Source organism: Microtus oregoni, unplaced genomic scaffold, assembly GCF_018167655.1.
Source record: "Microtus oregoni isolate MIOR12 unplaced genomic scaffold, Mior012 000025F_ref0000491, whole genome shotgun sequence".
Classification (NCBI taxonomy): domain Eukaryota; kingdom Metazoa; phylum Chordata; class Mammalia; order Rodentia; family Cricetidae; genus Microtus; species Microtus oregoni.
This window is the reverse complement of record NW_024543084.1, coordinates 22,226,769-22,243,605: the sequence shown is the minus strand read 5'-3', so window position 1 is coordinate 22,243,605 and position 16,837 is coordinate 22,226,769. Positions and strand designations below refer to the sequence as shown.

The 16,837-nt window shown below is 39.2% G+C and overlaps 1 protein-coding gene across 9 annotated transcripts in view; it reads right to left on the bottom strand.

The window, feature by feature from the left end:
- Dennd1a (DENN domain containing 1A) overlaps positions 1 to 16,837 on the bottom strand; it is a 543,784-nt gene that overhangs the window by 487,499 nt on the left and 39,448 nt on the right. For 7 of the 9 annotated variants that reach the window (XM_041675232.1, XM_041675224.1, XM_041675226.1 and 4 more), the window contains exon 2: positions 5,796 to 5,866. In XM_041675232.1, the coding sequence (XP_041531166.1) occupies positions 5,796 to 5,866 (71 nt within the window). Of the gene's footprint in view, positions 1 to 5,795; positions 5,887 to 16,837 lie in introns of those variants that run through there. The other 2 variants (XM_041675229.1, XM_041675228.1) reach the window with 2 other exon arrangements.

Sequence of the window (16,837 nt, the reverse complement as noted above, 5' to 3'; positions counted from 1 at the left end):
CCTGGACGTCGGTGGTGCACGCCTTTAATCCCAGCACTTGGGAGGCAGAGGCAAGTGAATCTCAAGGCCAGTCTGGTCTACAGAGTGAGTTCCAAAACAGGCTCCAAAGCTACAGAGAAACCCTGTCTCAAATAACAAGAAATGAAAAACAAACAAACAAAAGTCATAACTGAGGGAGCAAGAAAAACACATATAGCAGAAGTTTGGAAAAAGGGTGATATATTTTATCTCTACACACATACATAAAGATTACAAATAAATAAATAAATCAAAATAGTAAATGAAAGTTATTAGTCATTCTACTCTTCATTATAACCTTTCAAATTTTAAAATCTCTCATACATGTTCAAGAGCTAATCCTCTAAGCAAGGTTGCTAAAATTTTAAAGATGAATAGCCAAAACACACACACCAAAATAATTTGCCAATAAATATTAAGTGCCTTGCAAAAAAATTTACTATATACATTTTTAACTTACAAGAATCTATCAGAATGGAAGCAAAAATTGTAAGAATAGAACTCTCACAGACATTTATAAAACAAAATGTACATTAAACCCTTCAATTAAAGACCCATAAAATAGTCTCAGTGCTTTTTAACCCACCTTCTCACAGCAGGAATTTAATCCCTCCAGAGGGGTGCAAACAAACTTCAAAGAGAAGATTAGGCCCAGACACTAGCACTGTGCAATGTAAGATTTATATCTAAATTTGTCCAGAAACACAGAGATGCAGATCTGAGGAACAAAGGTAGATTCTTTACAATCATCTAAAACAGCCAAATTAATGCCTAAAACAGTAAAAGAAAAAAAAAGGAAAATATACCAAGTACTCTTTAGCAAAAAGTTGTAGAAAAAGAAAAAAAGTGCCTGAAGCCAAATATTCAGCTATAGTTCACTCACTAGAAACAGCAAAAGGAAATCTGACCAAATATCGAAGAGCTCATGTCCTTTTCCAGCTTAAGCTCTGTGCAGTCTAAGAGGATATTCCTACAGTGTTAAGGTTCTTGACGTAGTTTCTACATAGTACTGACAAATCGCATGCTCTTTCCATTCTCAGAGCACAGCACATTAAGAGACAATTAAAGGTCTTCACTTATGTGCACACATTAAGATAAATCAATAAGGCCAGCCTGATCTACAGAGCAGTAGAACAGCCAGAGATATAGACAGAGAAACTCTGCCTCAAAAAGAAGAAGTCAATGGGGAAAGACCTGTCTTTTTTTTTTTTTTTTTTTTTTGGTTTTTCGAGACAGGGTTTCTCTGTGGCTTTGGAGCCTGTCCTGGAACTAGCTCTGTAGACCAGGCTGGTCTCGAACTCACAGAGATCCGCCTGCCTCTGCCTCCCGAGTGCTGGGATTAAAGGCGTGCGCCACCACCGCCCGGCTAGAGCTCACTCTTTTCAAAGGAATTTAACACATGTTAAACAGGTATTCTAGCAAACCGATAGCCACTGCTGTTGGGTGGGAAGTGTAGCTCAATGGGAAATAGGTTTCCTAGCAAAAAAGGGTATTTTGCTCCAGCAGCTCTCATCTTCCTATTACCCATTGATTTTTAAGGAGGTTTCAGCTGGGAGATGGTGGCACACGCCTTTAATCCCAGCACTCGGGAGGCAGAGGCAGGCGGATCTCTGTGAGCTCGAGACCAGCCTGGTCTACAGAGCTAGTTCCAGGACAGGCTTCAAAGCCACAGAGAAACCCTGTCTTGAAAAACCAAAATAAAAAATAAAAATAAAATAAAATAAAATAAAGGAAGTTTCAAAAGGCCTCATTACTTTATAAACTGAAGAGGTAAAGTGTAGCTTATTAACTCAGCTTGTAAGTCCCAATGTACAAACCATGGGTGAGAAATCAACTTAGAATTTAACTTTTCCAAATATTAACTATTTTTTTAAAAAAAAAATAATCTTCATATATAACTTAAAGGTAAAAGTCAAAATCAAAATTTCTTAAAGAAAGTATCTGTATGGATAAGAGACAAATATTGATTTTATACTATATTTAAACCAAGAAGTTTGAATCAAATATTCTACAGAGGGAAAGACAAATCATAAAATGGAAGACATCTGTAACACATATAATCAGATAGTGTCCATAATGCATACTTTATGAACCAACAATGAATGGTTACTTAAAAATGAGCAAGATGCTGGCCTACCAGCCTTGCCAAAATGGCATACTCCAGGGTCAGTGAAAGACACAACAAAACATCCAATGTCCTCCTGTGGCTTCCTCACACAGGTGAGTGCAGGGGTACATGCATCCACACATTCACATAAAAATAAAAATATTTTAAATGAGCAAAAGAATTAAATAGACACCATACATATATGCATGTATATATGTACAAATATATATTTATTTGTGCATGCATATGTACATGTATGTACATGTGTATATATACATGTATGTGTATATGTGTGTATAAATATATTTATATTTACATTTATACATATATTTGTGAGAAGATATTCAAGACCCCACACCAATAAGGTGTTCAATCTAACTGGTCATAAGAAAAAGCAAATAAAAACAACCATTGGGTTGATAAAATGAAAACTACACCAAGTACTGACAAAGCTATATAGCAGTGGGATCACCAAATACTTCAGGTGAGAATGCAGAGCAGTACAACTTGTTCCCACAAAGTCTAGTATGACATAGGAATTAGATACATTATACAATCAATGGCAACATACATCTACACCCACCAGGATCCATGTCTGAGAAAAATCACAGCAACACTTACAATAGCCAAAATCTAGCACATGACTTCAACACTGCAACTTTCCTGTCAGTAACAGAACAGACAGGGCTGGGTCTAAGAGCTCAGTAGTGGAATGCTTGCCTGGCCCTAGATTTGATCCCCAGCACCAGTAATAACAGTCACAACAGCAAAGCTGTAGTCCAATCCTATGAACACAACAGTGATGAAAATAAGTGACTGCAGTGGCATACAACATGAAGGGCTCTTATAAACACAACAGAGCAAAAACATACCAAAACTGCATAAACAGTGACGTGCGAAGATCATCTGTCCATCTGTTGCTTTCATTGGTTAATTAATAAAGAAACTGCTTGGCCTGATAGGTCAGAACATAGGTGGGTGGAGTAGACAGAACAGAATGCTGGGAAGAAGGGAAGTGAGGGCAGACACGATGAAGCTCTGACCCAAGACGGGCGTAGGCTAGAATCTTCCCGGTAAGTCACCACCTTGTGGTGCTACACACATTAATAGAAATGGGTTAATCAAGATGTGAGAGTTAGCCAGTAAGAGGCTAGAGCTAATGGGCCAAGCAGTGTTTAAATGAATACAATTTGTGTGTCGTTATTTCAGGTGTAAAGCTAACCATGTGAAAACTGGGCGGGACAAAAAGTAGGCCCGCAGCTCCTTCTACAAAAGAGTAATTCTCTTTCTATGAAATTGAGAAATAGCCACAATTAAATTTTTTTCAGGTAGTCATACACGTAATAAAACATGAACACAAACAAAGGAATGACTATCATAAAAGGATAACGGATAACGGTCATCTCTGAACAAAGGGAGGGAGGGGATTCTGGGTATGACCAAGGCTGTCTCTAACATTTCCAGACCTAGCCAAGGTTTACAAAGGAGATCTACAGGCCATATATCTAAAAATTTAAGTCTTAAAGTCAGATAGCTGAATGTGGTAGTACATGTCTATAATCCTAGTACTTGGGAGGTAGAACAACAAGAGAGTCATTAGTTCAAGGTCATCTTCACACAGTAAATTTGAAGCCAGTGTAAGATATATAAAACCCATTTAAAAAAAAAAAAAAAAAGCAAAAGTCCGGCAGTGGTGGTGCACTTGCACCATTAATCCCAGCACTTGAAAGGCAGAGGCAAATGGATCTTTGTGAATTCGAGGAGGCCAGTCTGCTCTTTAAGAACTAGTTCCAGGACAGGCACCAAAGCTACACAGAGCAAAACCGAAAAACCAAAAAAGTTGTAAATCAAGCTTAAAGGTATTAGATATATTTTACCTCCTACCATGATAAATAAATCTTTAAAACTAATGGAAACTCTGTGGTGATAATTTGGTTTGTGCTCTAACAAATAAAGCTTGCCTGGCCAGATGGTGGCACACACCTTTAATTCCAGCACTTGGGAGACAGAGGCAGGCGGATCTCTGTGAGTTCAAGGCCAGCCTGGTCTACAAGAGCTAGTTCCAGGACAGGCTCCAAAGCTACAAAGAAACCCTGTCTTGAAAAACCAAACAAACAAATGAATAAAGCTTGCCTGAAGATCAGAGGGCATAACTAGATAGAGGTCAGGAAGTCTTAGACAGACAGGAAGTAATAGGGCTGGGCAGAGGAATATAAGACGGGATGGGACAGGAGCTCGGCCCTTTTTTGGCCTGAGGAGTTAGCAAGGAAAAGTTGTCTGTAGCTTGCTCTTTTGTCTCTCTGATCTTTCAGCATTTACCACTTCCACCCCGATATCTGGCTCTAGGTTTTTATTATTAAGAACAATTAGAATTCATGCTATAAAAGTCAAACTCATTGTGGATTTTTTGGAATGCTTAGAGTTTGAAGAAGAAAAGTAGTGGTAGAGTGAACACTGACTGCCCACTGTTCCTTCTACATCCCACAAAGCAAGAGATCTTTCAAACAAACATTAAGTTACCCCTCATACAAGCATGATCCTACCCCATTGCTCCAAGTCCAGCTATACCTGTACCACACACCACTCCCCATGTAGGAGCACCTTAAGGCCTTGGGGTGAACACACTAGCAGCACAGTCCACACTCATGAAGACAAAGCCTACAAACTGACTCATACAGGCCCTGGAAACAAGCCCCAGGCCATTTGGGTAAACAATTCTAAGATCTTGGGTTCTCCCAAAACATTCTAAGATGAAAGAGTTCAAGTATCGAGTGTCATGTTTTACAGGTCCAGCAACTTTGTACCCAAAAAAATTGGCATTATAAAAGGAGGACCAACGTGGAACTTCCAAAGCATAGCATAGGATGGGGCCAGAGATCTTTGGTGCCAGGACTAGAATTGGCATAAAACCACACAACATTCTTAACCTGAATATGGCCACCTGTGTTATATTATTTGTTAACCCACACTTGTAAGTTTTATGCATTTTTATACAAATAATGGGATAGCTATCATACACTTGCTAATAAGATACACTGAGGGCACAAATCACACACATACAACCTGAGTATAACCATGAAGACACAGTCAAACAGGTAAAATCCAGAGATGAAAGAAAATAACTACATTTTTTAACATATGTCATTAGAAGGGAAGATATAGCACAAAACTATAAATGTCTATAAACTATAAACATCCTAACCTCATCTAAGATCACCACTGTTCAGGATACTTATGAAATCATACTAAAAGATAAAGAGAGAGGAGGAGTTTCCTTTAACTAGTCTCCAACCTTTTAGAAACAGTTTTGCTAAATTTGGTCTATTTCAAGCAGTTTAATGGCAAAAAATTCTCTTTCAGTTAATTTGAATCCTACAGTCTAATTCCAAGCCTTGCCCATTAGCAAGGCCTAAATAACTGATTTTCAGGCATCTATGATATGCAAACCAATATCCAATGATAAAAATAAGTCTGCCAAGGCAGTGGATTCCAATCAAAGTATTCACTATACTTTTATTCTCTCCTCTTCCTAGGATGATATGGACATGAAAAATGAGGAAAGGCACTTAAAAGAACTTAAAGACATTACATTATTTATCTATTTTTCTTCTGTTTACAGCTATTCCATACAATAAAGAAACATCATTATCATAATTAGGTAAGTGAGTACCTGAAAGAGTGCCACCTGTCCTAGGATAGGCCACTTCCACATACACTTCAAATGTAGTCTCTGGGTTCTGCCTACAAAAGAAACAAATCATGGTTACTGACAAGGATTGAGGTAGCATTATGCAAAAGACATGGGATGTGGTGTAAAGTAGATCTCAATTAAAGTCAGTAGCTCCACAACTAACTAGCTGTGCAAATGTGGGAAGGCTATTTAAGGCCTGGGTCATGACCTTCATAGCATACAAGATAAAAACAGCAAAGTGATCTGGACACAATGTCTGGACACAGTAAGTTAACCATGACTATGACTTGACATGTGTCATGTTTCTGACCTTCACAGTTCTATCTCCAAAGCTGCAGGCAGGATTTTTGAGAAAATTTCAGCTCAAAGACCAACAGTATAAAGTAGCACACTCTGCTCCACTGCTAGAAAAAACACACATATAACAAAATGACTCTCTGCTTACAGCTTTTGAATAGCAGACAAGAGAAACAATCACCTCACTACAATATTGTGAACATGGGACGCTAATCTAAATGTAAAACAGTGTTTGCTGCACTGCCAATACCATATGTATGAATGTTCACTATTATATCCTTTTACCTTTTTAATGTCATAAGCATTCATAATAAATTCATGAAAGATCACAGTACTAACAGAATGTTTATGGTTGTTACTTCTGAGTTATAAAAATGGTTATATTATCTTCTCTACTACAATGAAAAGGTAAATTCTTCAAGACTGGATAAAAATTATTTAGCAAGCTGGGCACAACAGTATATGCCTTTAATCCCAGCACTTGAAAGGCAGAGAGGCAGGTGGAGTTCTGTGAGTTTTGAGGCCAACCTAATCTACAGACAAAGTTCCAGGTCAACCAGAGTTACAAAGACCCTGCATCCAAAAAGAAAAAAAAAAATTAAAAATAATAAAAATAATACTAATAAAAAAATAGTACTATACTTGCAAATATCTAACTAAATTACATTTTAAACCTGACAACAAGGCTTAAATAAGTTACTTCCTGGGTTGTTTAATAGTATCTAAAAGCCTAAATTTAAATCAAAGAAATACTTTGAATGTTGCCAGGAAAAATCTGTATCTCTAAATGTCATTTATGTCATGTGATCCTTACTGTGGCACTGTAAGGTGTATGTAGGAGTGATGAAGGAAGGTCATTGGCTAATAAAGGAACTGCCTTGGCCCATTTTATTGGTTAGAAGATAGGTGGGAGGAGTAGGCAGAACAGGACGCTGGGAGGAAGAGGAAGTGAGGTCAGACTCCACATCTCTCCTCTCGGGAGCAGGCGTCTGAGAGAGACGCCATGCCCCGCTCCCGGGCAGACACACGCCATGAAGCAAGCCACCAGGTTAGACATGCTGAACCTTTCCCGGTAAGACCGGTGCTTACAGATTATTAGAGATGGGTTGATTGGGATAACAGAATTAGCCAGTAAGGGCTAGGGCTAAAGGGCCAAGCAGTGTTTAAATGAATACAGTTTGTGTGTTGTTATTTCGGGCATAAGCTAGCCGAGCAGGCGGCCGGGGTGCTGGGAACGCAGCCCCGCTGCCCTTAGTACATAGGAGTACTACCCTCACTAAGCAAGTGAAAGACCTGAGGAAAGATAGTCTGAAAAACTTGTCTGCTTCCCTTGGGTGACTAGAAACACAGACAACTCCAGAATTCCTGCCATCCTTTCTCCAATTCCATATTTCACTGCCTAAATGATGACCTTGATCCTCACACTTACACATCTTCAGCCCGCTTTATTTTGCAATTGAAAACGGCAGTAACTTTTTCTTAGTAACACATAAAATAACATTCATCTCATAAATGCCAGCATCGTAAGAGTTGAGAAAATAAGGTAATGCTTGCTCTAATTCCTTCACAGCAGAGAGAAGTTTTATAATTTGTGAAAGATCAGTTTTTTGCCTTAAAGAAACTCAGGCTTTAGCTTTAAATAAGTGTCTTAAGTAGAGAAAGAGCTGACTATTCTAAAATCCAAGGTATTTAAATATACTTAGTTAAATATAGTTACTAAAAGATAAGAGACTAAATCAGACAGAGCATCTTACTTTTTAAAAAAGTAAACTTAAGTCTTAAGGGCTCAAAATTTAAAAAAAAAAAAAAAAAAAAAAAAAAAGCTTGCATTCTTTTTCCCACCAAGAGGGCAGAAGGGCAGAACATTACCTTCAAAGTAGGCTCCAAATGTATAGGAAATATCACGTGGAAATATCCCTTCCAGTCAAAGACCTCAATGTAGAGCATCTGACAAAAGGAGCACTTCTATTTCACAAATAATATAGTATAGTGTGAAAAGCATTAGGAAAATTTCCTCCAAAAACCTAAAAATACCCTTCTTCTGCAAATGACTAACAACATCTCAGAATGTTGTTTCTATGGATTAAAACAGGTTTCAAAATGTGTTCTACACACAGCTGGGAGTCGTGGCACACACCTTTAATCAGGTGGATACCTGTCAGGTCGAGTCCAGCTTGGTCTACACAGTAAGTTCCAGGGCAGCCTACACAGAGAATTACAGTTCCAGGGCTACGCAGAGAAACCCTGTCTCAAAAAATAAAGTAAAATGTGTTCTACACAACCCTAGGTCCCTGTGGAGGCTCTTCGGAGCTCCCACACATATTTTTTTACTAAATTTCTACTTCTTCAGCATTTTTTGACATGTTCCTAAAATTGAAATGATGAAACGAGCATGTGAAAGTATTATATTCAAGCTCTAGAACAGTCACACAGTCATGCCTTAACCTGAGTCACAGGGCATTTGTGAAGGCCTATTCTAAGGAAAAAGATGTCCTAACAGGTTATTCTTGTTGCTTCTGGTCCTTTCTTCCTGCAACCTACTTCAAGCAGGCATCATAAAACTACCACATCATCACAACACTTGCCATGTCATCAAAGACCTCAAATGCACAATTCTCAGTGCTTGATTATCCTCAGAGCAGCTTTTGGAACAGCTGTTTGATTTGCCCTGCCCCCTTCAAACACATTCTTCCTTTCCCTTCTAGAAGTTTGCTCTACTGGTTCTCTGCCTTTCTTACTGGTGCTTCTTTGCTAAACTCTCCTGCTCCTGAACTGGTCAAGATTCTGCTGTCTACACTCATCACCCAAATGATCTCATTCAGTCTTGTGGTTGAGCAAATGCTGGCAAGCCCCTACATCCTACATTCAACCTGACTTCTTCCCTGATTCCAGATTTTTAAGCCCACTCAACATTTATGCTTAGACATCTCAAACACATCTTAATTTAACATATGGTTTTATTTCCCAAACTTGCATGTCCTGAACTCTAACAGTTGTTCAAACCAACAAAACTTACTGTTTCTGATCTCTTCATTTGTCACTACCAACCAGTCAGCAAGCTCTGTTGATTCTACCATCAGAATGTATCCAGAGGGGTTGGGAATTTAAATTTAACTCAGTGGTACCATGCCCAAGTATTTTGCTCCCAGAACACACAAAATTAAATAAAAATCCAGAGTCGTGCACTTCTTAGTACCTTCAGTTAATGTATAACTTTTCTGACAGTCTCCCTTCTTCACTCTTTCCTCCATGTAATGATACCTCAATTTTGCATGCATGAGTCCATTCGTTGTAAAGTTCAGACTGTTAAAGCTCTCCCTGCAAAACTTCTCCAAAGCATCCAGCATACTCAGAGTCAAACTTCAAGTACTACTGCTAGACAGGTGAAGAACAATACAGATGTATCTAATGCCATTGAACTGAGCATTTTAAAATGAAAACTTTTGTTATATGTATCATGCCATAATTTTAAAAATTGGAGTTTAAAAGAAAGGGAGGGGGGAGCAGGAGCCTACATGTCCCGGTCTCTACCTACCTGTCCAACTTCACTTCAGATCTCTCTCCCGGCTCACTAGACCTTGGTACACTTACCTTCTTTCTGCCACTCAGACAGGTGAGCCCACTCACCTCCGTGTTAGAACACTTTACATAGAACTTCACATAGTAGTTCTTCTTGTCACCCAAAACTCTGCTTGTACCTGGCCTCAGAAAGACCAACTCCATCACACTCTCCAGCACCTAATTTAATTCTCCACATTATACCAGTTCCAACACTGGTTATGGTTAGCATTCATCTTCCACACATAAACTGTTGAGGAATGGGGATTTCTGTCTCTCATGTCAGGTAGAAAATAATAGTAAAGAACAAAGGAAATGGAGACTAGTCTTCCAGGAGTCTAAAAGAGTACAATAAGTGAAAGGTATGGTCATCTAGTTCCATGTGTTTCAAACTCTAGTATGGATTACAATTAATGAAGAACTAATTAAAAGATTTCTATCTCTGCCAGAGTCTCTGAGGTAGAACTGCAGATTTGTCTTCCTAACAAATAATCAGCTCACAGTGGCTCTACTTGACTTGTGACCATATTTTGGAACCACTGATCTAGTTAAATGGAATTGTCCCAATAATTTAGTCTATACAACAAAATGTACATAAAATTAACAGTGTATATCACCTTTCAGAAGTATTTTTATAATGAAAGACATGTTTTAAAGAAAAAGGTCATTTGTAGAAACAAGTATTCCTACCTCTTGTTGTCTCTCATTATCTGACTCACTCTAATAAGTAATAAGCCCCGAAGATTCTTACTCAGTTCAGACAGCAGGCAGAGTTCAACTGCATGGAGCCAAAGATATTCTCTTTCTCTCTCTTTCTCTCTCTCTCTCTCTCTCTCCCTCTCTCTCTCCCTCCCTCCCTCCCTTCTCCCTCACTCTCCTGCTCTCAGAAACAAAACAGAAGACAATGATGATGACAAACAAGAAGAAGAAAAAGTAGAAGAAAAAGAAGAAGAAAGAAGAAGAAGAAAAGCAGAAGCTGACTAAAATGCTAAGAACAAAGTGGTCTATAATTATAGCTCTAGTCATGCTTACCCATGATGGTTTACATGTTGCCTTATGGAAGAAGTGGTGACTAATGTTGTGACAAGTTATATAATATAACAAATATACATAAGTTATTTTAAGGGCCAGTAAAGCCAGTGCAGATGGAGGCATTTTTTTATTTCTCTGCAAATCAGAAAATAAATTAGAAAAAGCCTCCTCTAAATGCAAATTGCCAAGCATTTCTTTCTTAATATTCTCATTAAGCCTGTAAACAATGAAGGCCATAGCAACTTGCACAGGATCTCTGAGAGCACCTTGAGACCGCTAATTCCTCCAACACTCTTCAAGACACTTAGTATTTTTAACTACTTGGCTAAAGAAGCTGAAAATCCTATTTCTGTCCTATTAACACTCACTGCTAATTTAGAACACGTAATGATGCTAAGAATACCATGTTCAGAGCCAATTTTCCAATATGGACCCAAGTTTTCCCAGCGCCCTTTGTGATACATCTTAGCATATTACCATGGAAATGTCCTGGTTCTGCCACGATGCCCCAATATTAATTGCCTTTTACTCATATACATGCAATCATTTGGAACTCTGCCTACCTGCCAAGCATATTCATTGCCACTCACTAGCATCTCCCATGGTCTTGCACCATAAGATCCAGCCATTTAAATAAAACAGAGTAAGTCTCTAATCAAACCATGTTCCATTTCTAGTAACAGTATCATTACTATACAACAACCATCATTTACTAATTATTTCTTGGACTCTGAGATCCTAAACTAAACAATGTTCTTGCAGAGAACCTCATGTAATTTTCAACCTAACCCCTGAAGGTTGCATTAACCCTGGATTAGAAATGAGGACCACTGTGGCCCACAAATTACACATGGGCTAAAGACAAGGCAAGGAAGCAGCAGAAGAGGGGAAAACTAGCACCAAGCACTTTCCTGTCCTAGGTTACTCAGGCGCTCTTCTATTCTGCAAGGACTTATCTTCTCAGCCTTTCAAGAAGTTTCATATATCAAAACTCAGCTCAAGCCTCCCATGCTGGCAGTTTTTGACATAGCTAGAGTCACTGGAGAGGAGGGAGCCTCAACTGAGAAAATGCCTCCATAAGATCAGGCTATAGGCAAGCCTGTAGGGCATTTTCTTAATTGGTGATTGATAGGGGAGGGCCCAGTCCACTGTGAGTGGGGACACCTCTGGACAGGTGGACCTGAGTTCTATAAGAAACGCTCAGCAAGTCTTCAGGAACAAGCCAGTAGGCAGCCTCCATAGCTTCTGCACTGGCTCCTGGCCCCAGGTACCTGCCCTGTTTGAGCTCCTGTCCTGACTTTCTTCAATGATGAACAATGATATGGAAACCTAAGCCAAACAAACTTTTTCCTTTCCAAGTTGCTTTGGTCAGGGTTTTCATCACAGCAACAGAAAGCCTAACTAGGATAAGTTTTCTGTGAGGTTTAAGTACCCCTCCTCTGTGCTGTGCTTCCCATTCTCCAAGCTCTTTGAAGACAACCTGGATACAACTATGGTTATCTTTTAAGAATCCTGATGCCCATGCTATATACCTTAAACCTGTGGTTCTCAACCTTCCTAATATTGTGACCCTTTAATATAGTTTCTCATGTTGTGGTGAATCCCAAGCCATGAAATTATTTTCATTGCTACTTCATAACTGTAATTTTGTTACTGTTATGAAACATAATGAAATATCTGATATGCAGGATATCTGAGACTCCTGTGAAAGGCGGGCTACCCCCAAAAGGATTGTGACCCACAAGTTCAGAACCCTGCCTTAAGCCAAATAAAATCTCCAAGGAGCTGAATTATTTTTAACTCCTCAGTTTATTCCAAAGTGCATCCAAGGCTGATTACTACTGTGTTTCAATCAAGCATCTGTCTTCCCCAACAGACTGGGCAGCTCCTTGTGGGCAACAACTGTGTTTTTTCATAACCGTGTTCTGAACCTGGCTCAATAAATATTTCCTGAATGAGTTTTCTTCCAACCTGACAAGCATTTTGCATCTTCTCTTTCTCTGGCAAGTGGTAATTTACAGAAAACTCACTACTTTCACCATTACTCTTTAAAGATGTTTTCCTTTAGAGTCACAGGTATCAATAAGTCACACCTTCCTGTCAACAGCCCCAGCTCTTATACAAGGGAAAGTGACAGACACAAACAGCTAAAACGTGTTTGAAAGAAAGGAAATCTTCTCAGTTCTTGCTTCTGGAAGAATGAGGGCTAAGAATGAGCCAATAGGACATTTCTATGCATTACCTCTCCAGTGAACACAATTCTCAGTGATTCACAGGAAGAGCTTTGCTCAGTGCTCAGGGCCATGTTCTCAGAAGGATTAAGTACACTCAGCTTGAAGTCACAGACAGACAAAAGTTTTGACAATATTCAGGCAGCAGGATAGCTTACTGGTTAGTTCCCTACCCCACCCCACCAAGAGCATCATGCTACTGATCACTCTGCTGGATCATCAGCTTCCAACTAAGATCTGCTTTTCTTCCATTAGACATATTAAGAGATTAAAAGAAAAATGTGACACTAAATCCTAACAAAATGAATCTGGGCTGCATAGGGTAACATGCCACAATGCTAGGTTCTTGTCCTTTTAAATGCACAACCCTGAAATACACAGTGTTTGCACCTCTCATGTTACCTTAACAACTCCAAGTCAGCTTTGACACAGTGCTTCGTACAAACGGAGACGTGAAGGACTAAGGTATGAAGCTCATATCAATTGGCATTGTCTGAACATGGATAACATGGTCAACAGAAATGGTATACACCTCAGAACTTGCTAGCAAACATCACCTAATAAACATAGATCCTGTTAAACTAAACAAACAAGCAAAAGGTAGTATTAAGATTCCCAACAAGTCTCCATTTGTTTCAGAGAACTCCGAAATTAAAGTCATTTTTCTAGGCTGAAAATGCTGTACCAAAGAGTGCTTTCTACCCCATAATAAGTTAACACCTTCCTAGGAGAATGCAGTCATTGTTGAGACTTGTTAAAAGTGATTAACTTAGTTGTACAATTATACAAACAAGCCATTTCGAGACTTTACACTTCACTTTTCTAATAATATTATCAGGATCACATTAGTAAAGATATGCAGATACTGCCATGGAAGAAGTTACAAAGCTTTGTCATCCATATATCATTAGAGATAGAGTCTTATACCACTCTCTGCTACAAGGGTGACTAGAGTTTCAGCTGCATTCCAAACAGAAACAGAAGATGGCCATCCCTCAGCAATGTTCAGAGCTCCACTGTGTGCACAAATTCTCCCACAGGTCAAGCTTACATGGAAAACCTAAGCATGTCAACAGTAGTAACAGCATATGCGAAGACAATATTTCAATACCAAGAAATATATTTACCCTTTAAAAATATAAAAACCACGGCCAGTGAGACAGCTCAGCAGATAAAAGTACTTACTACACAAGCCTGGTGGTGTGAGTTCAATCCACAGAACACAGATAAAGGCAGAGGAGAGAACAGATTCCATAAAGTTGTCCTCTGACTATATTTGTGCCATGGCATGTACACACACACAAACACACACACACACACACACACACACATGCATACATGCACATACTATTAAATTTTAAAAAATTTTCCCCTTCCCTAACATTTCCTCTTTTTAACAATTCAATCCTAGTTATAAGGTAAACAAAATAAAATGGACACTCATGCTGGTGATCCAGTGTGCAGAGGATCTGAGCAGGCGAGGGATAGGTGACTGCACAAGGGAAGTCAGCACATGAGCAGGCAGCATAGCCATGCTGAGGGGTGGTTTGGCATGACAGGTATAATCCAACAGGATAAGGAAGATATCTACTGAGGAACAGCTTGACTTGGGGAGCTAGAGCAGCTAAACCTGGGGAGTTAGAGCATGGACAGAATGAGGAGTCACCAAATAAGAGCAGCCCAACATACAGTGTCAAAGACAAAGACAAAGGGGAACATTCCAAGCATAAAGGCATCTCTGACTGAATATAAAAGTTCAAACAGGTAGGAGCTCATAGTTTAGAGGACTTGCTCGTTATACTTGGTAGTCAGGTCAAACTAGGCCAGTGGTAGGAAAAGAAAATAGAAAAACACCAAGAACGAAGGCTGAAATCCCAAGAAAACAGGGTGAAATGGGAGAGCATCCATGTAAACTGCAAAGGAAGAGTTCTGATCTGTGCCTGTGGCAAGATTGACAGCATGTGGATGCCTAACTTCTCATTGTTGAAGTTAACAGCAAATCAACATAACTCACATGGAACTGGGTTTGCATTTAGAGATATGAATGCTAGCTCAAAGTTTTCAGTGTGTGTGCATGTGCACATGCGTGCATGCATGCTACTGGAAAAATAAACTGTAAATGACTTTTAACATGCATGTGCATGTATTTCTTGGCTCTACCAACTGGGACAGCCTGGAAGGATCAATACCTCAATAGAATGAGCACACTGTGCACCAAAACACTGGCTTCTAAATACAATCTAAAAAGAATCAGGGCTCTTCAGAAAAATAATGGAAGGAAGGAAGGAAGGAAGGAAGGAAGGAAGGAAGGAAGACTAAGTGTTTTGTACTCTAAATTGGCATAAAAGCTATTACTTATTTATAAAAAATAAATCTCTAGGGCCAGGAAGGTGGCTCAGTGGGAAAAGCATTTAAATGTAGGCCTAACAACCTAAACCTAAATTAAAAAGTTCAGTTCCACAGAACCTACATTTTAAAAAGCCAAATGCAGTTGCACGCATCTATAATCCAACTCCCATTTTGACATGGGAGGCAAAGACCGAAGAATCGCCTGACAGAAGAATCAATTGCCTGGAAGCTCAAGTGCCAGCTAACCTATAGTTTACAGAACAAGAGAAACCCTGCCTCGAAACAAAATGTCAGAAAAGTCACTCCAGGAATTGTCCTCTGACTTCAAGTGTTCCATAGTGGTATATTATTTGTGTTTTAATAAATAAAGCTTGCCTTAAGATCAGAGGGCAAAGCAGCCATACTAGTTAGCCATACAGGCCAGGCAGTGGTGGCACACACCTTTAATCCCAGGACTCAGGAGACAGAGGCAGATGGATCTTTGTGAGTTCAAGGCTACATAAAATCAATCCAGAAAATAGATCCAGGTGGTGGTGGCTCACACCTTTAATCCTAGTATCCCTGCAGTAGGGAGATGGAGAAAAGAGCGATATGGCTGGGCAGAGAGAGAAACATAAAGGTGAAAAGACAGGAACTCACTAGAGTCTGAATCTGAGGATTAGTGAAAACAGGATCTCGCCCATTCGGTCTGAAGATTTGGTGGAGGGAAAAGGTCTCTAGTGATTGGCTGCTTTGCTTTTCTGATCTTCAGGTCGAACCCCAATATCTATCTCTGGGTTTTTATTAGCCATGCTACAGTCTTCCTTTCCCTTCCCCTCTTTAACCTCTCTTTCTAATAAAAAAATAAATAAATGAAAATCTCTTCACCTGACCAATGATAAGTCTTGTAACTAAATCTACACATTGTTGTATATTTCAAAGACTCAAACTCATGCTTTCAAATACTACTAAACGCAATTCCGAGAATGAAAAATAATGCAAACAAAAACATTATTGTGGGAAATGAGCAAACTGACTTTTAAGAACAAGGGATAGGGGCTAGAGAGATAGTTCAGAGCTTAAGAGCACTGACTGTTCTTCCAGGAGACTCAGGTTTAATTCCCAGCACCCACATGGCAGTTTACAACTGTTTGTAACTTCAGTTCTAGGGGAACTTACACCCTCAATCAGGAAAACCACCAATGCACATAAATAAAAATAAATTATTTTAAAAGACAGAGATTAGAGTCCAAGCAGTGTGATTCCCAGGCTCCATCCTCTTTTATCTTTTAAATTAACCTGATGTCTACAACATACAATTTTATCTACAATTATACTTTTTCTTCTATGCATACACCAGAAAGCATGCACTACAAATGCATAGTTCTGAGTTTGGGCAGCTGCATACACCTATGCAATCCCTACTTTCATTGATTTTTATTTCCAAAAAAATGTCACTTCCTGAAGGCAACTGTAAAAGGCCTTCAGAACTGCACAAAGTCCTGAGCAGCCAGACCTCCCAGAGAGCTGAGCACCCAGGTCAGGAAGACTCCGGAACTAGATAGATGGTTCAAA